The 24158-nt window shown below is 36.6% G+C and overlaps 2 protein-coding genes across 3 annotated transcripts in view; one reads left to right on the top strand and one right to left on the bottom strand.

Annotated features, from left to right (window-relative positions):
- LOC123672596 (hemicentin-1) overlaps positions 1 to 24158 on the top strand; it is a 454027-nt gene that overhangs the window by 170631 nt on the left and 259238 nt on the right. The gene's annotated exons all lie outside the window — the stretch shown is intronic.
- Positions 122 to 3078, bottom strand: LOC123672595. Of its 2 annotated transcripts, XM_045606760.1 has the most exons (4): positions 2749 to 3078; positions 1092 to 2493; positions 839 to 1017; positions 122 to 779 (listed from the first exon to the last, which is right to left on the bottom strand). In XM_045606760.1, exons 2-4 carry the CDS (start codon positions 2451 to 2453, stop codon positions 191 to 193), a joined length of 2130 nt encoding a protein of 709 aa, XP_045462716.1. In that variant the 5' UTR covers positions 2454 to 2493; positions 2749 to 3078; the 3' UTR covers positions 122 to 190. The 2 variants fall into 2 exon arrangements, with proteins under 2 accessions (XP_045462716.1, XP_045462717.1); XM_045606761.1 differs by lacking the exon at positions 2749 to 3078 and having other exon boundaries at positions 1092 to 2702.

Raw genomic sequence — 24158 nt, forward strand, 5'->3', positions numbered from 1 at the left:
TTTATGAGAACTAAGAGTTGATCATGGATACATTCAATTGATGTAAATTTGAATTGAGCATTGTAATAACTTAATGTTGATTTTGTAATTATGTCATTGTTTCACCAAAAATGTTGAATCAAAATGCAGCGTTTTTGTCAATATTTTTAATGGGTGAGAATCAATAGTAGGTACATTTAAATGATATGAGTTATAAAACAGAATCATAAAAATACTTATAAAACTCGGGAATTATTCTGTTGTCAACTAAACTCTTCAGATCTCTTTTTTTATTTTCTGTTATTGTAATTTTTTGTGTGTAAGCAGGTTTTGTTTTAATTTCTTTGATAGGCCGTAATTCGGAAACACGTCTCTTCTTTGGTCTGAATATTATTCTATCCCATTCCTTTTGGTTGAAACTTACTTTGTAACGAATAACGTCGCTTCCTTTCTGAAATTCAAGTTGTCTTACGTCACTTATTTTAAATTCTTTCCCATCGACGTTTTTCGATAAATTCGGAGCGATTTCTCCATATAAATCTTTTAAATCAAAGAAATTATTGAAATTCATTTCCTTCACAACAAGAGGATTGCCTCTTTTTTTTGAATTTCTTATTAGTGAAATATATTGGTCGGGCACGTAAATTGGCCCTGAGTTTTTAGCCCTTTTCAAATTTTTCTCCACAATACTATGTACAGCATCACCCTCGTTCTGAGTGTGCCCGCGAACAAGATATTTATGCGTAATTGTATTAATATTATACGCGTCCACTGCATATAAATAAGCTGCGATCATATATCTGAAATCAGATAGAAAAGTATATTTAATTTAAGGATAATAGGGTATTTCATGAAATACCTATTCTTTTGCTGGCCTCCACAGTTGTCAGAATAAAACACTATGTCGACACCAGGGTTCGATTTTGCAAGTTCTTCAAGATATAACATTATGCAGGTACCAATTTCGTTAACTCCCCTGTGGCCTAAACCTTCATGCCAAAAATAGCAGAGAGATTTATCCCTTCCAATTTCGGTTACCTGTAATATCAATTTGATTGAAAAACTTCAAATCAACAACCTACAACATTACCAAAAATGTTTTTTTTACTTACAGTAAAATTGTAGCAATTCAATCGACTTTTATAAAAAAATGCTGATGATTGCCCAGTTGGGACAGGTAATACAGCCTGCAGATCGTATACGGCTAACACAACTTCATTATTTTTGGCTCTTTCCTTGTCCTTGTCCTTTTCTTCTCTACTTAATTTTTTTTCTTGTAGATGTTCATTATATTTATTCTCCAAGGCTTCTTTATCATCACCAACTGAATTCTTGAAGGACTCGCAAAAATCACACTGATCCTTTTTAGGTATAAAGAATCCTATATTGTATTCAGTATTAAATATTCTCGCATACATATCATAGCTGGCAGTTGTTTCTCGGGTAGAAGATCTTTCACTTACATAGTGCCTATGTAATTCAGCAATCGAAAGACCACCGTCAATGAATTCTCTTGTAGTATCCTTTCGGACATAGTGACTCTCAACCCTTGGAATGGCATTAATATGGTCTCGTACCGACTTCACTATTTCTTCATCCGCCTTTTTATGTTTGCCGTGCTTTCCTCGCTTATCTTCAGCTACAATTCCAGTACCTGATAATTTCGACTCAATGACTGTTCGGAGTTTTCTCTCAGTTATTCCAAGGGTACGGATTAAAAATAATTTGCATACGCGAATTTTCCCTCCATTAACGACAAGATAAAATGCACTGTTTGGTTTACGGGGCACTCCAGAGGTGACTCGCCTATATTTAAGTTGAAGTTGTTCAATACACGAACCCAAGAAATCTCGTTGTCTCTGTAATGAACCCATTCCCCAATACTCCCTGAAAATCTGAGCTCTTGCATTCTCGGAAAATTTCTTTGAACATGCTAAAACGCATTTATCTGGACAAGGTGGTGCCATCTCCTTTGCCGGCATCAGTTTTCCTGTTCTGGACTTATAGCTCTTTCCACTATTCTTTAAGCTTTTGGCTTTTACGCTTGCCCAATTTTCGGTTCTGCGTAACCTCTTTTTACCTTTTTTACGTTGTGGGGAATTTTCTTTGCATTCTATAGCCTCTGAAATTTTGGGCAACTCTTGGACAATTGTTTCAGTTTCTGCGTCTATAGAGTTTAACGAACTGCCTAACGAATCGTTGTCACTTGCAGGCTCGTAATTGTCACTCGAACCTGCAGAAAAATCGCTTCTTGAACTTGTCTCCTCACGGTACAAATTTTCTTTAGTTCTAGTTATTCTAAGTTTGATTGAGCCTTCATTTTCTATGACATAGTTATTAGAAATATCAAGTAACGTATTTTCTTCAGGATTTGAAGTGGAGCATCCAGGCAGTGCAGAAATAACTCTTGAATTAGCTTCATTTTGATCTCCAAAAAGAGCGAGATTAACTATCTTTTCGGCTCTTGAATTCATATTAAGTACCTGGTTCAAGACTTGTATCTTCTTAAAGTTTCTGTAAAAAAGTCAAACATAAAGTAACAGTGGAATTTTTAATTATTCGAACAAAAGGAACGCTGTAGCCTTATTTTTATTACAAAAATCTTTTTGACATAAGATCAATCAACGACATTATTTCGAAGGAATAACGTCAAAAAATACATTTATGACATACCAAAACATATGAATTTGGATCAATATTGCCACAAAGAACAGTTGTGACATAAAAACTAAAAAAAAATAAAATAAAAATGACACAATGTACACTTACGTCGTTGTTCTCCTGAACTGGTGCACACAAATTTCAACTATTACGTTTAACTATGCAATTACGTCGTTTTACCACTAAAACAGTAACTCCTCCCGGGAAGTCTAACACGCAACTGACCTATGTGTCGTTATTTTCCAAGATAAAGGGGTGAAACTTCAATAATGTAACAATGACGTATTTGCCATCTTGCGGCCGTTGACGGTTGTACACTTACGTCGTTCTTTTTCCGTATAGATGCATCAATTTAGGACCTAATAGTGCTGTTGAGTCAAAATGTCAAAAATTTGCAGTTACGTCATTGTTTCACCGGAACGGCGATATTTCGAACATTGTTTCAGACTCCTCAAAATGTCCTTTACCTCCTCTGAAAGCTTGCATAGTTATTTGTGAAACACCCTGTATATCACTCATTGAAATAGTTACTTATGTATCATCCCCATAAAGGGGAGTTTAGAGGTGTAGAAATAAATTATATTCAAGTGTAGTATATCCAAAGTCACTTGGAGGAAAGTAAATATTTATATTATACAAATGTTGTCCAAGTTTCCAGAAATTTCTTTGGGGCCAGTGAATTTATTGCCTAACAATACTTTCAAATAAACCATTTAGCGGATCGCGGTATCCACTTCAAAGGGACATCTATGACCCAGCGTTTTTATGGACTAGTTCAAATGAATTAGTATGTACTATACCAGTATTACACCCAGTACAGATTCAAATTGATGTTTCAGCAATGTGTTATAGTCTTAAATAAGAAATAAGATACACACACCGGAAAAATCAGGGTAACGGACAAAATCTGAACGTAGTTTAGGATATCGCGTTTTCGTGTTATTATTAAAACACTGATGGACGACAAAGGAGAACTTTATTGTGGTACAGCACACTAATTAGGGTACGGAAAAGATATTCTGTTTTGTAACTTTCTGAGAACCTTATGAATGACAAGTACCACGAAAGACCATTGTTACACTAATGCAGGTAAATTTATATTAAGTATTGTAACGACGATTTCGGCTAGACACAGACATTCTGTCTAATTGCTTTCTGTCGCCACAGTAGTTTGTAGTTTCTCTTCTCTTTGAACCTTTTGGCAATTATTTTCTTTAATTTTAATTTGATTCCTCGCGAACATAAATGTATGGATACCGTCCTCATTCAAACTGAAAGAAATGCGCCAAATTCATCCTTGGCGGTCACAGAACTTCAAACAGATATACAGACAAACTTTGTCATAGATTGATTTCAATAACATCATCAAGAGAAAAGAATACTAAGTAACGAGATATTCATCAATTTCAAACGAGCTAAACTAATAAGAATTTGAGGGGAGGAACCATCTATCCAAATGGACAAATTGAATACCTTATCCGAATCGCCATCAACGTCACTTCGGAGTATTTCGGCGTCCATTTAAAATCAAAAACTCTGAACATTCCTACCGAAGTTTAAATAAAAAATATCGACTTGCATTTTTCCGTATCTTTTGTTTCCCGAAATTGTGCCTTACATTTTTCTGCAACTATTTTAATTCCGAAGATCCCATCTTAATACATCGAATTCTAATCACCCTGTATACATAAGTAAAAATATCGATCTTGCAAATCTTTATGTAGAAACTAGTAGATCTTCCAGTTATATGTACCGGGGTTTTTACCATAATTTGACCCCCCCTTTAACTTTGTTACCAGAAGAGGTACAAAAAAATGTTTTTTACAATAGTTTCACGAAATCGACTAGTATTTTTCATTCTTCAAAATGCTTTCACAAAACGAAATATTTACAGGGTGCGCAACATATTGATTGCAACTTCATTTTTTTAAAATCGAACACCCTGTATATTTTTCTATATTTGACTAGCTCTTTATCCCCTGACTTCGAATATATAACATATGTTTGGTCTATCTCTCTTATCGTGAGTACCACAGAGTTTCAAATTTTAAGAACCTCCTGGCAAGCTAAAATAAATCAGTTTTCAAGTGGAAGGCTGCGATAATTCAAAATGCCCTTTTTTGAGTTATCTCGCGGGCAACGATTTATGACATACGTTTGTCATTGAATGGAACTATTCATCGAATATGCCCTACATAGAAGCGGAAAAATTTGAAATATTTTCACTTTATGTGAAAAACAATAAGAATAAGAAAGCTACAAGGAGAGAATATATGGAGTTGCATTCAAATCATCCAATTCCAATTTATACTGAAAAATGTGTGTCATATCGTTGTCAACGAGATAACTCAAAAAAGGGAATTTTGAGTTATCGCAGCATACCACTTGAAAACTGATTACTTAGCTTGCCAGGTGCTTCTTAAAATTTGAAACTCTATGGTACCCAGAATAAGAGCAAAAGGCCATACATATGTTATATATTCGAAATCAGGGGAAAAAGAGCTAGTCAAATACAGCGAAATATACAGGGTGTTCCATTCGAAAAAATGAAGTTACAATCAATATGTTGCCCACCCTGTATATATTTCGTTTTGTGAAATTATTTTAAAGAACACTAGTCGATTTCATGAAACTTTTGTAGAAAACATATTTTTGTTTTTTTTTTTTTTAGTAACAACATTGAAGAGGGTCAACTTATGGTGAAAAACCCGGTACCTATTATCATCTGGTTCAGATATAACAAACTAACATTAAACGTAGCCAAAACAAAATACTTGACGTTTAGCTCCTACTCCTCCAGTATTCCTAATATGGGACCCTTGAGAGAAGCCAATGGAGTAGAGATCGAAGAAGCAGATCATATTAAGTACCTAGGAATAATCATAGACCGTCACCTAAAATGGGATCTTCAAGTGGACAATGTAGTACGGAAGATACGATTCATGCTGGGCCGTTTTAGAAGGATGGCCGAAATTTTGGACTTCAAGCAAATGAAGACTCTCTATCACGCATTAATTGAGTCCCATCTATCGTACGGCATTCTGGGTTGGGGTGCAGCATATGATTGCCACCTCAACAGGCTGAAAATAATACAAAAATCATTCTTAAAAATTATCCTAAGAAAAAGCAGAACGTACAGCAGTGAATGGACGTATAAAGAAGCGGAAGTTATGGATCTGGCACAACTATATGCATTTAAGACTCTGATGGATAATCATAAAAATAAAAATGATATAACACACTCTACTCATACATATCCCACGAGAATAAAAGGTACTCGTCCCACTACTATAAGAGCTGAAGAGACAATTGGCCAAAGATGCAACCAATACTTGGCTCCAAGAATATTCAGCATTCTACCTGAAGATATAAGGAATATCCAAAATTGTTATCAGTTTAGATACAAGCTAAAAACATGGATAAAAAACACCGAAAGAACACTGCTCTACAATATTATAAACTCTAAATAAATAATAAAATAAATGTGTGTATATATATGTGTATATATTACTTACCCGAATCTTGACAAACTACTCGATAACTGAGAATTTACCCGAATTGTGACATAATACACGGATATGGATATGGATCACCGAATTGCGACACTGAACCTGAATTGGACTATTCACACTGGATTGAGAAAAGACCGAAAATGGAATGATACTCTGCATCTACTTACCTACACATTAAGGCTAATGTAAAATTTTGTGATATTTGTGATTTTACTCACAGAAAACCATTTTACTTGGTTTTCTCTATTTTTTAATATTCATATCATTAGTCCCTCATATGTATGTTTATGTATATGTAAACTTTGATGATGAATATATATTATTATTATTATTATCTAAAACTATCACTAAAAGAAAATTATCGAGCCAAGAACATTGCATCAATAACTCCTATGAAAAGAAAGCGCACGAAGTCGTAACTAATTCTCTGAACCGAAACTTTTTCCCCGAATGACGTACAACCAAGGCGTGTGTGTCACTAGCTATCCATGTCGAAATAACATTATTCCAGCAGCAGCGCTAGCCTTGCTTCCACTTCGGCAGTTTATTGAAATTGAAACCTCACGTGCCTATACAGCTCGCTGGCACAGAATATGCTGAATAATATATCAACTTCGATGCATAGACACCTACGCCTTGCCCCCAACATCTGTTGCAGATATGGACAAGCATATCTGCAGGACTGCATATCGATAAGTTCAATTTTGGAAATGAATAGATTACTTTAAATCCTTCGTCTGGAATGGTTGGAGCATATAGTTCAGGTGAAACTGGAGCACAATTCCAGAACATGGCAGAGGAAGCAAAAAAGATCTTTTTATGTTGTGATTTGTGAACAGGTTAACACAGACTTTAAACAATTCTGATTGTCGTTTTGGCATCTAGTCATTATCGAATTAATATTGTTTTTGTGTATTAGAGAGTCCTAAATGGTTTATCAAATATATCGCTCTATCATTTTGTCATTATGATCTTAAAAGATAAAGTTTAATTCTTTGATGACAAATTTGTGGTCAAATTCAAGAATGTTCGTTCGTCCGGCCCTCAACTTGATAACTACCGAACAAAAAGATATCTATCAAAATTCTCAAGGTTGGTTTGGATTTCGAATGACACGGATAATTTTGTTAGTGGTCGAATGGTACATAGATGAACTCGCATCAAGAAAGCTCTTGACTTCACGTCAATGCTTTGCCGAATTTTTATCATTTATCCGTTTTAAAAATATTTCAAATGAGAAATGCATAATTCAATTCCTTGACGCAAAGGAAAGTCGCGAATGCGTAATGCTATTGACCTATTTTGTCAAGTTTGGAAGAAAAAGAACAACAGCTCATCTGTCGTTGAGAACTATAGGTATCATAAGGTATGACTTCCAATAGGTAACTTCAGAATCTTCAGATAGATAGAAAGTTTCAAACTAAACAGATGGATAAAACCAAAATGGCCGGCTATCGAAAAATGAAAATAGGAACGCATCGCGTTCTCTCCAAAATCTAAAGAGAAGGGTTTTGACGTATGTATTATGTGTACAATTTTGCTTCCGCCGTTTTGCAATAGATGGCTTCAGCGGTATGTGATAGTTCAAATAAATGGATTGTAGATGTCATACAATGAGTTAAGGTATTTGAAAACATAACGCCATCGAAATATTAGTCGATTTGTGTCTGCATCATTAAGTTATGTTCTCGCTTGAACATGTCAGCTACGAGCCAAATTCTTGTCATTTGCGGAAGGTTTTAATTTTCTGCTTTATTATGAAGAAATCTGCGGATCTATGGTGAGTCGCTATTAGTGAAAGAACGTGCCGAGAGTGGTTTCACCACTTCAAGAATGGTGATTTTGACGTCAAAGACCAGCATGGCGGTGGAAGAGAGAAGGTCTTTGAAAATGCAGAATTGGAGGCATTACTTGACTAAGACTTTTGTCAAACGCAACATGAATTGACGGGATCATTGAGAATGACGCAACAAGCCATTTCAAAACACCTGAAAGTCATGGGAATAATTCAGAAAGAAAGAAAATTGGGTACCGTACGAATTGAAGTCGAGATATGTTGAACGGCGTTTGTATGCTTGTAAACAGCTGCTTGCAAGACAAAGACGGAAGGGATTTCTGCATCGCATTGTGACTGGAGACGAAAAGTGGGTTCATTATGATAAACCAAGGCGCAGAAAATCATGGGGATATCCCGGCTATGCTTCCACGACGACGGCCAAACCGAATATTCACGGTTCCTGAGTCATGCTCAGTATTTGGTGGGACCAGCTCGGCATAGTGTATTATAAGTTGTTAAAACCAACTGAAACAATCAAAGGCGATCGTTATCGAGCGCAATTAATGCGTTTGAGCCGAGCATTGAAGGACAAAGGGCCGCAATACAATGAGAGACATGAAAAAGTAATTTTATAGCATGACAATGCTCGACCTCATTTTGCGAAAGTTGTCAAGACATACTTGGAAACGTTGAAAGGGAAGTCTTATCCCACCGACCAACGTTGCTCCCTCGGACTGTTATTTGTTTAGATCAATGGCTGACCAGCACTTCCGGTCTTGTGAAGAAGAAAAAATTCGTGGATCGCTTTTTTTTTCAACGCGGGATTCGTACGCTGCCCGAAAGATGGAAGAAAGTAGTTTTTTACAATATAGCCTCGAATTTCGAAAAAAAAGGTGAAAGCAAAGTTGAAACAATGACACTCACGAAAAAGTCTCGAACAAATTGTTGGTGAAGCAGAAACCAATAGAACGTGCAATGAAAAGTGTAAGTATCAGAAACATAATGAGGTTATAACATCCAACAATGATCGAAAATAGTAGATATAATATAAAACATTGCAGAATGAAAATGATAATGGAAACTGATGAAAAGGGTCGGCAAGATAACATCAAAAAGTCGAAAAATGAACACGTTGTTGACCACGTCAAACAAAACGCAGTGTAAGAAGAAAATATTATCAAGTTGCAGGTATAATAGACAGGAAAATGTGATTAAATCTAAAAGAGGCCTATATCGAAAAGTAGATAAGAAATGACTGACGAAAAAAGAGAAAAAGGAGAAGTAATATTAAGGCTCTAACGGTAAGTAACAACGTCAAGTCAAAATGTCATACGAGCAAGAAATTATTGCATCATAGTAGTTTCGACCTCCTCCTTTTCCAAAAATTTCCAAACAAATTGCATCAATCAAATTAAGTGAATTATTCCTCCAGGCTTAAAAGGTGCCATTAACTTATAGCATCCTTGAGGTTATTTTCTGGTGTAATTCAATAGAATCATACGAAAAGGTAGCATCTCTTGCACTTCATACACCTCTTTGAGTTTCCAGAAGTGGGTCCAGATCCCGAGCTCTGCTGCAACCAAATTACCGCCCACGATCTTGCCTCCCATCGTTCGGAGAATTGAGCGCGAGGAGAAAATTTAATTTCGGCTCAAGTGAAAGCCGTTTGCGACTCAGGTATGTCCCCCATTTCCGCCTAATTGGAACTAGAGATACCTCCTCGAATCGCGAAATTATCAATCTTCTTTCGCGCTAATTAACGTTATTGAATCAGTAGAAATGTCCAACTTTTAATTCGTCCCGGTGCCTCTGGGGAGGGTCTTACGTAGACGTGTGCGTTCATTCTAACTTTGATTCAACCATGGAATTGGTTTGAAGAAAGAAGAATGTCGATAATACTGTTGGCTGATGAGTATTAGAGTGAAGACTTTCAATGGAAAAAACGTATTCAAAATTGTATGGCAAGGTTCTAGATAGAATTTCGGGTGCGCAACACAACATAATGGAAAAATGTGAAGAGCACTGAATGACCATCAAGAACTTTTGAGCGCTCGTTTATTCCTGTGCCAATCGCACCTTGAAGACAATATAACTTGTGGGTTGTGGTCCTTATAAAGGTTGTTTTTTTAGAGCTATAGAACTTTAAAGTGCAATGAAACAACCATGGATTATTCGATTGACATGAATTTCATTTATCCGCAAGATAATCTTGTGGCATTACACTTTAAATATGATTTCTGCCATATGACCGCCACGGCTTGCTCGGATGTAGTCCAATCTGGACGTCCAATTTTCGATGACTTTTTCCAACATTTGTGGCCGTATATCGGCAATGACACGGCGAATGTTGTCTTCCGAATAGTCAAGGGTTTGTGGCTTATCCGCATAGACCAATGACTTTACATAGCCCCACAGAAAGTAGTCTAGCGGTGTTAAATCACAAGATCTTGGAGGCCAATTCAAAGGTCCTAAACGTGAAATTAGGAGGTGACCAAACGTGTCTTTCAACAAATCGATTGTGGCACGAGCTGTGTGACATGTTGCGCCGTCTTGCTGGAACCACAGCTCCTGGACATCATGGTTGTTCAATTCAGGAATGAAAAAGTTAATAATCATGGCTCTATACCGATCACCATTGACTGTAACGTTCTGGCCATCATCGTTTTTGAAGAAGTACGGACCAATGATTCCACCAGCCCATAAAGCGCACCAAACAGTCAGTTTTTCTGGGTGTAACGGTGTTTCGACATACACTTGAGGATTAGCTTCACTCCAAATGCGGCAGTTTTGTTTGTTGACGTAGCCATTCAACCAGAAGTGCGCTTCATCGCTAAACAAAATAAAACGGACGTAGTGCGCGATACGTATTCCGCACAGAACCATTATTTTCGAAATGAAATTCCACGATTCGCAAGCGTTGTTCAGGCGTGTGTCTCTCCATGATGAATTGGCAAACCAAACTTAGAATAAATCACTTGACAGCTGTTAAATCGGTCTCTATCTCGAACAGTAATGCCAACTTAAAGTTATATACCTCGAAAAAAAACACCCGTTACTATGACTAAAGTAGTTCACGGTCAAGGACAAATTGCGGAAATAAAAGATCGGGATAAAAACTCAATTTATTTCCAACCCACTAAAAATGTGAGAAGAAGATGATATTTAGATCTTCTCGATTTTAACGGGCGCTGGCCACTTGGGTCGTTGCAGGTACTTTTCGCCGGTCTCGGGAACAGATGTGAAAATCTTTAATCTTCTCGTTGTCGGTGCAAGTGTTGCACATATGTTGTGGATGTAGTTTCTCATAGACTGGTCTGAACTCCATTGAATTATTCGCCCTGAAATGCCCAGTTTTATGGGCATTCAGGCTTTTTTCCATTCGACCGTTAGCAAAGCTTTTCTACGGATCCCTTAGGGGTGTGGCTTTGATAATCCTAAGTTTATACACCGAATTCTTCAGTTCTCGGACTTAGAATATTTTCGAGGGAATCCATATATTCCCTACAAACTGTATATAGATGAATTGTAGAGAAGAACACACTTACTAAGCCAGCCGCTCAATTTTTGGTATAGATAGGCAGACTATTGGGTCTGCCCACCGTTTTCCTCTACGATTTCGTTGGTTGTTTCCCGAAAACCCCAATGGGTTCCGCAGGCAGCTATAGCTACCTACGTGAAATCCGAGTCCAGAATGAATTCAAGGAGAATACTGAAGAAACAGATGAAACTGATATCGGACATCTCTCAAGCAGAAGTATCTGTCAGTATTATGACGAAATGGGAGCTCAAAAAGTGAAGATTGGAACTATTTCTAAATCAAGAAAGAGAGAAAGAGAGAGAATTTTCAATTTTAGATCAGTTAAACAAAAACTATCGAACACTTCAGCCCTCCAATATCTACTCTATCACCAAATCCCTCCTCTGAACCCAAATGACAAAATAATTCCATCGGAACTTACGTCACCTCTTTCCAACAGACCCAACAGACGAATTTCGGTAAGGCACCGGAAATTCCGGGCTGCATTACCCAACTTCTCACCCCATTCAGTCGGAACGAAGGTCCGACCGCAGGCGTAAAAGTTGCACCGACTTCTTACTGCCAATTACACATCCAGCAATACCTCAGGTCACCCCGAGACCTTTCCAATTGAATTCCGGGCCAATCCAAAAACCCCCCCGACAAATGGCGTCCAAACTCCAGTTGCGGTCTGGGGCGGCATTGAAATCGCAATTAGAATTAGTTTCCGGCCCGTGGGCGAGTAACTGCGAATTGTTACAATTCGCCCGGTTCACTCAGGTTGTTTTAATGGCCATCTATTCAATGGTCTTGTCCGATCCTCAATTCGTCCTGGAAATGATAGCGCCGGTTTCTTGATTGGGGCTCATTCATAACGCGAGATCCTGGTAGTAAAGTTAGGATCCAATATGTGTGGGATAGAATTCCCACTTGATATTCTGCCGAGGAGGCTATTGATGGTTATTGGCGCGCAGAGCTGTCGACAACTTACCAGAAGTCCTGGAGGAGATGATGGGAAGAGCCTGAGGAATGATGTTGATCGTATTGAAAGTTATAATTCGCTCATTCAATTACGAAAGCTGAATATTAGTACTGGTGAAGAATGGGAAATGTTTGGTTGCTATATTGCATAAAGAGATAACTCAAGAGGAAACGATTTCAAGGTCTTACAAACCATTTGAAAGTGCTAATATGTGGGTTTTATTCATTCCAATTCATTGATTCGATTCAATTGAACGCATTGTCATATTTTAGCTTCTAAGTTAATCGAAGATACGAAGAGAATCTTTGTGATCACTTTCGAATACTCCAAAATTGAAAATTTACTTTCACGAAATTGATTTCAGACCATCTCTTACTGATTATTGTTGAGGGTTACCTTACACCCCGACCTTGAAGTTTATTGAGCCCTCATCACTATTGCATCATGTACAGCTCGACTTCCAGTTGAAGGGTTCTAATGAGCTATAATACTAAGGAGGCTTCAAGAAGGTTATGTCCTCATTCTTATAATTTCTCGCGTAAAGCATGTTTGTAATGGCTTCACTGAAGTTGTTTTAATGGCCATCTATTCAATGGTCTTGTCCGATCCTCAATTCGTCCTGGAAATGATAGCGCCGGTTTCTTGATTGGGGCTCATTCATAACGCGATATTCTGGTGGTAAACTCAGAATATAATATGTGCGGGATAGAATTCTCACTTGATATTCTTCCGAGGAGGCTATTGATGGTTATTGGCGCGCAGAGCTGTCGAGAACTTACCAGAAGTCCTGGAGGAGATGATGGGAAGAGCCTGAGGAATGATGTTGATCGTATTAGAAGTTGTAATTCTCTCATTCAATTACGAAAGCTGAATATTAATACTGGTGAAGAAAGGGGAATGTTCGGTTGCTATATTGCATAAGGAGCTAACTCAAGAGGAAACGATTTCAAGGTCTTATATGCCATTCGAAAGTACTAATATGTGGGTTTTATTGGTTCCAATTCATTGATTTGATTCAATTGAACGCTTCGTTACATTCTAGCTTCTAATTTAATCGAAGATAACGAGAAGCTTTGTGATCGCTTTCGAATACACCAAAATTGAAAATTTACTTTCACGAAATTGATTTGAAACCATCTCTTACTGATTATTGTTAAGGGTTACCTTGCACCCCGACATTGAAGATAATTGAGCCCTCATCACCACTGCGCCATATACAGCTTTCCTCACAGTTCAAAGGTTCTAATATAGTACTGAGATGACTTCAAGAAGGTTATGTCCTCACTCTTACAAATTTCTCGCGTAAAGCATGTTTGTAATGGCTTCGCTCAGGTTGTTTTAATGGCCATCTATTCAATGGTCTTGTCCGATCCTCAATTCGTCCTGGAAATGATAGCGCTGGTTTCTTGATTGGGGCTCATTCATAACGCTGGATCCTGGTGGTAAAGTTAGGATCTAATATGTGTGGGATAGAATTCCCACTTGATACTCTGCCGAGGAGACTATTGATGGTTATTGGCGCGCAGAGCTGTCGAGAACTTACCAGAAGTCCTGGAGGAGATGATGGGAAGAGCCTGAGGAATGATGTTGATAGTATTGAAAGTTGTAATTCTCTCATTCAATTACGAAAGCTAAATATTAGTACTAGTGAATAATGGGAAATGTTCGGTTGCTTTATTGCACAGAGAGCTAACTCAAGAGGAAACGATTTCAAGGTCTTATATGCCATTTGAAAGTGCTAATATGTGGGTTTTATTCATTCCAATTCATTGATTTGATTCAATTGAACGCATTGTTATATTCTAGCTTCTGAGTTAATTGAAGATACGAAGAATCTTTGTGATCACTTTCGAATACTCCAAAATTGAAAATTCACTTTCACAAAACCAATTTCAAACCATCTATTACTGATTATTGTTAAGGGTTACCTTGCACCAAGTCTATTGAATCCTCATCACCACTTCCCCATTTATAGCTCACCCTCCAGTTCAAGGGTTCTAATGAGCTATAGTACTGAGATGACTTCAAGAAGGTTATGTCCTCACTCTCACAAAATTCTCGCGTAAAGCATGTTTGTAATGGCTTCGCTCAGGTTGTTTTAATGGCCATCTATTCAATGGTCTTGTCCGATCCTCAATTCGTCCTGGAAATGATAGCGCTGGTTTCTTGATTGGGGCTCATTCATAACGCTGGATCCTGGTGGTAAAGTTAGGATCTAATATGTGTGGGATAGAATTCCCACTTGATACTCTGCCGAGGAGACTATTGATGGTTATTGGCGCGCAGAGCTGTCGAGAACTTACCAGAAGTCCTGGAGGAGATGATGGGAAGAGCCTGAGGAATGATGTTGATCGTATTGAAAGTTGTAATTCTCTCATTCAATTACGAAAGCTGAATATTAGTACTGGAGAAGAATGGAGAATGTTCGGTTGCTATATGGCATAGAGAGCTAACTCAAGAGGAAACGATTTCAAGGTATTATATGCCATTTGAAAGTGCTAATATGTGGGTTTTATTCATTCCAATTCATTGATTCAACTCAATTAAACGTTTTGTTATATTCTAGCATCTAAGTTAATCGAAGATACGAAGAAGCTTTGTGATCACTTTCGAATACTCCAAAATTGAAAATTTACTTTCACGAAATTGATTTCAAACCATCCATCACTGATTATTGTAAAGCGTTACTTTGCACCCTGACTTTAAAGTCTATTGAGCCCTCATCACTACTGCACCATATACAACACGCCTTTAGTACAAGTTCAAGGGTTCTAATCAACTATTGTACTGAGATGGGTTCAAAAAAATTATATCCTTATCCTGCAAATTCCTCGCGTAATGCATGTTTGTGATGGCTTGCATTGGCGAAGCAATTTGTGAGCAGATGATTCATTCATATTTCTTGGACACTCCTATATCAATTTGTTTTTGAATGGTCTGCTATATCATATTTATTTCTAGGTATGTTTCTCAGAAATTTAGAGTATTTTGCCTGGAAGACATTTGGACAGGTTTGGCAAGGTGCATGTTTAAGATACTTCATCATTGGCTCCTGCTCTGGTTTTTGAACCATCGGTGCATCATTTGATGTTATTTCTTTTGGAAGTTTGAGCGGTGTCTTTTCCTTTCCTGTCTTTCTTCCTAATTAGCAAAGTAGTGTAATTCTTTTCGATGATTTTTTTTTCTGATCATTTCGTCTTTGAAAAGATTCACAAATACAGAATTGGAAGGAGGTTGTCAATTATTCAACTTCTCATAGAAAAGTAGGTAATTTATGACTATTATTTGAAGGTTTTACTTGAAGTACACAACAATAACAATTGCATGTTATTGCTACGATGAAAGAATTGATATCAGCCGTATGTTACGATAATAGATACAATCAGCTTCTAAAAGCTATTTTGAAGTTGAAATCATCAAAAACCATCTGCTTATTCGTGATAAATATCCACGAGTCGCCTTTGTAGTTTTCAACCATTAGAGCCTCAACCAACATGAAATTGATGTTGTCTAAACATCGTAAACTCGCATTAAAAACCTACATCGCGACCTATCTCAACTGTCAACTATAAAAAAATCGACCTCCTAGCTAATGACTCACCCGAAGACATACTCACATTGAGATAGCATCAGAGTCCATCGAATGCGGAAACTACCATCAGCACCAGGCTGTTATGCGGACCTCGCGTGCCTACAGCTGATAAGTAATGACATACAGCGGCATACCCAGACCGGACACTTGAGGCACCGACAATCAATTCGTCAGATGACGTGCATGTCGGCTAGATGGCGTGCAAGGGGTTTTGTATTGCCGTAAATAAATACATTTTGGCGTAATAACAATTACCGTGCCGTCGAGACTCTTACCCTACAATAACTCAGGGGGAAAACATCGGAAATGTAGGTTCGATTGGAGCGTTTTTATCGAAATGAATTAGGCGAATGACAAACGATTGATTTTTTTCGTGGCAACTGGTGATTTGGTTGATGGACGATGTTCACTGTAGGGGGCGGTATGAAGTTGGAGTTTTGAGCGTGAGAGTCGAAGGGTTGGTAATGTGTGAATGAAAATTTAACACTGGCTCTTCCAGGTCTAATGGATGCTTGAGTATAAATACGTTCGAAAATCAGCTGTATCGACAGGTAGAAGGTGTCTCAATAGGAATACGGGATTTGAGAATTGAATGGAATGATTTTCTCTATCATAACATTAACACCTTTGCTCTCTATTCCTTTGATTCTTGCTGCACCAGCTCCAAATGAAATGGTGTTGGTGGTCTTTGCATCCGGCTCGAAGGACTAATGTTGAGTTTGCGTCCTAAGATAATGAGTTCTTGAGGATGCAAGGGTTGTGACTTACTTAGATACAGAACAGATTCTGTGTTAATTTCATAAAGTAACATAGTATGTATAATATAATTCAAATAATAGCGCGACTAACGTAAATAAATGAATGATGACACGCAGTTAGTGAAGCAATATTAAATTTGTATTACAATAGGTGCATATGAAGGTACGCAGGTATGGAGGTACGGAAGTAATGATTCTACCAACAATTTGAAAACATAATTGTAATTACATTGTTTCGTTCAACCTAATCCTGATATGTAACTATTTTTGAAATAATTTCCATGTGAATATAATTGGTTTGAAAGAAAATGTATGATATTATGATTGGTCATTTTAAGGATTTTCTGTATGATTCGTCCAAATAAATAGAATGGTATGGTTTTTCAACTTTTTCAGGAATAGGTATTTCTATGTTGTTATGAAAACGAGAATATCCAATTTCGTCTCTACATCAATGAGTAGTTTTTATCTGACCTCTATCTTAAAAGCCTCTGTATGAACCCACCTTGTCAACAATCTGGTACAGCTTATCTTCCAGAAACGTTTGATCATGATCCTATCAGAATGACTTCCTGAAACTGTAGGTTTTTACCTAGTTTTACTATGAAATCAACATTAAGAAGAAAAACTCCTCAAGCAGAATAATAAGTTTTTATTAAGTATCAAAACTTCACTAGGCGTGACGACATTTCTTACTTGAAATGACTATTTGTCAGTGATGAGATGTCTAAAATTCTGGAGTATTCACTGATTAGATTTTGTTTGAGATGATTCTGGCGAATCGGTTCGGCATGGGTCTCTTTTCCCTTTTCTTCCTTAAGGTGGGGCCAATACTATTAAAATCCAAGTAGGATGGTCCCTTCAAAAGGGGATCTTTAGGTTTTTCAAGAGTAAGTGAGCAAACCAGTGTTTTAGATTTCTTAGTGACTAAAAAAAATGAATTTTGATTTCAAGGTATTACCAAAACTTTTCAAGAGTGAAAGGGTAACACTGCAATGAAAAACTGCTTAATGAGGTACAATAAACAAGTTGACTTAGGGTTCAAGAAAAATTAATCAGGAAGCAATAGATGAATAGAATTTTCACTTTTTAACTATACAAATGAATGAAAACTGGTTTGCTATTGCTACAAGGTAACTTCTCCAGATTTTACATTCTGAATAACTGCAATGCATGTGCCCAGATTGCCCGTGCGTGTTGTGACTACGTCTGTATATTAATAACATATTAAATTAATTTCACGGCATTCAGACAATTTCTCAATTCTGGATAAAGTACCTCCCGAGCGGAACTCGAACCAGAACCTCCGAATTACTAGTACGACGCTCTCGCCGTTGAGACATCGAGGAAGTTGGAAGATTCTCCGCAATGAGGAACCACTAATCCCAGAATTGAGTTAATATGTTAAGGATTACTGGTTCCTCATTGCGAAGAATCTTCAACTTCCTCGATGGCCTAACGGCAAGAGCGTCGGACCATCAATTCGGATGTTACAGGTTCGAGACCCGCTGGGGGAGGTACTCTTTCCAGAATTGAAAAATTATCTGAATGCCGTGAAATTGATTTAATATGTTATTAATATACAGACTTTAAACCATTATTCATCTATTTATTCCGGGCTAGGTAGGTCAGTTGGTCGGAAGATTCAGATACCTGAATCGAGCTGAAGCTGCGATATGTCGACGATGCGAGAGGAAAGGTTAAGTGAATCGCTATGATCACTGACGATGTTATTATTATGTTCTTTCCATCAATTTCAACTCTCCTCAACCCTTGCGAATTATATATATATATATATATATATATATATATATATATATATATATATATATATATATATATATATATATATATATATATATATATATATATATATATATATATATACAGGGTGAGTCTTTGACTTGTACATATATTTTAACCGAAGATTTCTGAGGTCAAAAGAAACACTTTTTTCCTTTACCGTTTTTTCTGATTCGGCCCGGTTAAAAAGATACAGGCTGTTGAAAATCGATGAAAAAATGTGATTTTCGGCCATATCTCGTAAATGGTTCAATTGAAGGAAATGATTTTTGGAATATAGCTCTTCCTTGACATGACACATCTGTTCCGAACACAAGATTCTATACACATATTTCAGTTTCTTCATTATGAACATAACATACCATAAAAATACCAGAAATTCGAAGAACCCAACTTTTAAAAGTAATTTGAACGTTCATTCAAGAATATTTGGCTAATTTGAAAAATAAAAGTATTCTCCATATTTCCTCCTACAAAGCGCCGTTTTCGAGTAACTTGATTTAAAAAAAAAATTATCTGTGAAATTCAAAAAATTGGGTACTTTGGCTGAATGCAACTCTGTTCTGTTGTGGAAAAAAACCACAGAAATAAATATTTGCTATGATGTCATGTCTCAGATTTAAGAATTGAAGTACTAGCCAACTTAGTTTGAGAATGAAGTTATTTGAATAAGCTCACCTCAATTCCTTTATTTGATTACAAATTACTGAGCTTTGGCACAGCTCTGATAATAAGAAGATACTTCATTAAAATCAACAATCTATTTTGAAAAGTCCAGATCACCCATAAAGCCCATGTTTAAAAAAGTTTTTACAAAATAGTCCCATTATAATGACAACAATCAATATTCCACTAAAGACAGCTGCTATCGAACATTACTGTATTCTTCTTCAGGCCATTCAAACTCACATCGAAACATACCACTAGGTACATACTAGACAAATATTCATGTGATTGAGATTGAATACTTTTATTCTTTTGCTATTTCATAAATTCATCCTAGAGCATATGATTGACATACTTCCAAGAGTGCCATAATTGTTTTAATGTGAAAACAAATTAGGTGAGTTGAAAGAAACAGGATATTCAATTATGGATATTTATATTGAATACTTCTCATTTATTGTCAATGGCAAAATCAAGATGAATCAAGTAGAAGAGTTGACTATAATGTAGGTACATATTATAGAACAAATTTGATTACAAGTGGAGTTTAACATTTTCCATTGATTACAGATCCATAACATTTGATTCCCATATTTTCATACTGATGGCTTCAAAAATATTGATGCAGTTCAATATTTTTGTGAGATAGTTGGAACAAATCAAATGATTCATTCCATAAAGAAATTGCTTTCTATCAGAATGCACAGTGATTTACTCAGTATCCACACAATTATTTTGCAAATTGTTTTCAAATTTCTCGAAAATATGTATGGAACTTCAATATTCTGTTGGGATTCTTCAAATCTTCGATGATTTTCATTTCATGCTAACATATTATCAAATATCATAATAACAACAACAGTGTAAACTGTAAATGAATATCTTAGGTTAGAACATAGATTATTAGAACAGCTGGGTTTAAATTTGCAACACTCGAAATTTGAAGTTCAAACTTAAAACCACAGATTATTAGTCTGTGTTTGAACTTTCACAGATGAATATTATTTATTTGAGAATATGAGGTTAAATGACAATTTTGTACGAAATGAAATAAACAACGGTATATTATAAATGAGATATAATAAATGAATGGATATGAATTATGAATATCAGAACTAAGCTAATTTGGGTGGTAGCGAGCTCAATTCGTTATGATTATCGAAAATGAAATAAAAAATCAAGAGAAAAATATTTCATCTTTATCGTCAATGAAATTGGAATAACTCATTTATTGTATTATAAATACTACTTTGTTCAACGAATGGAATGTTTAATAAACGATAGTTAAGTACCGGCGGCCTTTATATAACCCCTAGACAATAATATAAAAACCCTACAATTATATCTCGTAACTATTTATCGTCATTGTTAAATAATCAGGAAACTGTAACCAGCTCAAGTAATCAATAGTAGAAAATCACAACATGACTGATTTTGCACACGATATTACGAATCCAAATCAGTTTAAAGTCATAGAACATCAGTTCCAACATCCGACCAAAGTCTCTGATCAATTCCCCAGTTTCCAAACTTTCCATGTATTTTCCGATTGTCTGACCAGATCGAACGATTCTACTGTCAGTAACCCCTGGGATCGAATGACACCAATATCCTATTGCTTGTCTATGGCATCGACGCGAAACCTCAAGCACAGATTTCAACGAAAGATGACCCAGATTGTGATTTGAATATCGGATATTGTGTTTGTTGAAGTTCTATTGTTCTAGGATGGAACAGAGGCTTCATTCGAAGAAACATTATTTACGTTGGGGGTTTCAGCATGATGCAAATGATGGAATGGGTTGAGTTTTCTCGTCGAATACTTTGAAATGGAAATTTCTCAGGTTTTGAGAACCTTATAATGTTGTAACAAATATGTTTCTCTTTTTCAGTATCGTAATGAGTTCATTACAGCACCGAAAACAGTGCTATAATGAACTCATTACAGCATTGTTTTCAGTTATATTATTCGTTTTGTCTACACAGACTTCCAATTCTATCAAACTTCAACACGTCAAATTGTCAATATAATAAAATTTGGATTCAGAGAAATGATTTGCGACATTATATTCGCAATTCCTTTTAATTCTGATGGTGTTAAATTGATTTCGTCAGACATGATTGATGAGTTTAATGCGTAATTGAAAATTATTTCAAAATTTGAAACATACGATTCAGATTGAAATTCCGTAATCTGTCAATTTTCGTAACAGTCACACCAACTTTCAAGATACAATACAAATGTCATTAGGATATATAATCTTAATTTTTCATTGAATTTCGACAATATTTTACAAAACTTGACTGAAATAGAGAAAATATCACCTAATACTCGTTGCAGAAGGCAATTGCAACGCTAATTTCGCATTCGTGTTGGAATAGGCGCCCATTCTGCAACTTGTTTTAGAATATACCATTCTCTTTTTCAGTATCGTAATGAGTTCATTATAGTACTGAAAGCAGTGCTGTAGTTGCTGAGGTTTTAACCAGTGACTTTATACTCGTATCATACACATGCTTTATTGTTTGGAGTTAACAATTTTTTGCATTGCTCTTTCTCAAAACAATATTAGGCCAATTGAAAAGTCCCCGGTCTGATACACAGATGGCGGTGCTAGTATTAAATCCATATGATTTTTAGTTAGTACCAACCTTCAAACGATACATGTCAAAATTTGATATCAGTCCGACCATTAGTTTGTGAGATATTGCGTTGTGAGTGTAGCTACTTCGGTTATTTGAAAAAAAGGTGGAAAAAAAAATTTCCTGTGCTGATGAAATATTGATTTTTGAAGGAGAAAAATTCAGTTGAAGCAAAATCTTGGCTTGATGAAGAGTTTCCGGGGTCTGCACTAGGAAAATCAATTATCCGTGATTGGTATGCTAAGTTTAAACTTGGTGAAATGAGCACCGAAGACGTCGAACGCAGTGGACGCCCAAAAGAGGCTGTCACCGACGAAAAAATCGAAAAAGTTCATAAAATAATTTTGAATGACCGTAAAATGAAGTTACTCGAGAAACCAGACATTGTGAAGATATCATCTGAACGTGAACGTCATATCATTCACGAATATTTGTACATGAGAAAGCTATGTGCGAGATGGGAGCCGCGCGGGCTCATAATCTATCAAAAGCAACAACGTGTTAATGATTCTGAGCAATGTTTGAAGCTGTTTAAGTACAATAAACCTCAATTTTTGCGTCGATATGTGACGATGGATGAAACGTGGCTCCATCATTTCACTCCGGAGTCCAATCGACAGTCAGCTGAGTGGACTGCACACGATGAGCCGAATCCAAAGGGAGGAAAAACACAACAGTCAGCTGGCAAGGTTATGGCATCAGTATTTTGGGATGCGCAAGGTATAATTTCATTACCCCCAAAAGGGCCAGACCAACAACAGCGATTATTATACAGGGTATCCCGTAAAGACCACGTCAAACCGAGGGAGAATGTAGATCAGAGGATAACCCATCTGCTATGACAAAATTCTTATCATAAAAGTCTTACCGTTTTCGAGATATCTTTTTTTTTAAATAATTTGGTGCAGGAAGACTAGTCGCTCCAAATGATCTTATTAAAAAAATCTGGATCTGCATGATGTTTTCCAAAATTTGGCGGCAAAATTGAATTTCGTTGAGGTGAATAATTATGCGAGTAATATTTTTGCACGTGAACAATTGCCATTGTTCACTAAGTAATGCAACATCGAAGATTTCTTAACAGAATTGACAAACTTGATTTTGTCAGAAACGTACCTACCCATTTGGATAAAAACACCCATATCTTTTTTTTTACTAACAAATGACTTGTGTGATACCTCTTTGAAATCACTATAAAAAAGACAATTTATTCGTGTAATGTGCAGCAGTAGCTCGGTACATTTTTTTCCACTACGATGGGCTTAACTTCATGAACAAAATAATCCACTATCAAAATTTCCAATAAAAATATTTCTCATAGCCCCCCTTTAAAATTTTCGGAGGATGTTTTTAATGTAAACGTTAAAATCATTCTTCAGCGATATTTTACTGAAAAAATTAACCAAAAAGATGTAAAATTGTACCAACCGTGAGGGCAAAACTATTGAAAGGGGCAAAAATTCATTATTTCAAAAAAAAAAAATATCTCGAAAACGGTAAGACTTTTATTATAGGAATTTTGTCATAGCAAGTGGGTTATCCTTTGATCCTTATTCTCCCTCGGTTTGACGTGGTCTTTACGGGACACCCTATATAGCGTTATTGGATCGTTTGTAGGATGAAATCGTTAAAAAACGGCTCCATGTGAAGAAAAAAAGATGTTGTTTCATGCAGACGATGCACCGTGTCACAAATCAATTAAAACAATGGCAAAATTGCATGAATTGGGCTTCGAATTGAAGAAATTTAGCGCCAGTGAAGAATTAATCGCCGAAACTGATGCCTATTTTGAAGCGAAAGCCAAATAGTACTACAAAATGGTATCGGAAATTCGTAAGATCGGTATAATCGCTGTATCGCCCTCGAAGACAACTATGTTGAATAATAAAATCGAATTTTGCCACTACTATGGTAGTCCGGGGACTTTTCAATTGGCCAGTTATATCGATATGTATTTTGGATTTTCCCTCAACACAAAAACTGTATCCATTTTTCCTGCCTAGATCCCATTTCATACTATGCAGATACCGAAACCTAAGAATCACAGATTAACGTCCATCGAAGCGACCAGATCCGATCCGATACGTTATCGGTATCCGATGGCCGTCTGATATATCGTCCTTAATAACGCCCACGATGAAACAAGGGAGACAATGGGGGAATTACGGCAGTGCAGTAATTCGATCTACCCCCGGTTACTTAAATCGAAACGGATCGCCGCGATTTATGCGAAACGTCCCGGAATTTATGTGGACATCTAGCTGTTTT

Source organism: Harmonia axyridis, chromosome 2 (genome assembly GCF_914767665.1).
Source record: "Harmonia axyridis chromosome 2, icHarAxyr1.1, whole genome shotgun sequence".
NCBI lineage: Eukaryota > Metazoa > Arthropoda > Insecta > Coleoptera > Coccinellidae > Harmonia > Harmonia axyridis.

Excerpts from the sequence above, each read along its gene's own strand:
- LOC123672595 (XM_045606760.1), bottom strand. The coding sequence starts at position 2,453 with ATGAATTCAAGAGCCGAAAAGATAGTTAATCTCGCTCTTTTTGGAGAT. Across the intron at positions 1,018-1,091 it reads TGAATTGCTACAATTTTACT|GTAACCGAAATTGGAAGGGA; the intron begins GTAAGTAAAAAA and ends TTGATATTACAG. Across the intron at positions 780-838 it reads GGAGGCCAGCAAAAGAATAG|ATATATGATCGCAGCTTATT; the intron begins GTATTTCATGAA and ends ATCTGATTTCAG.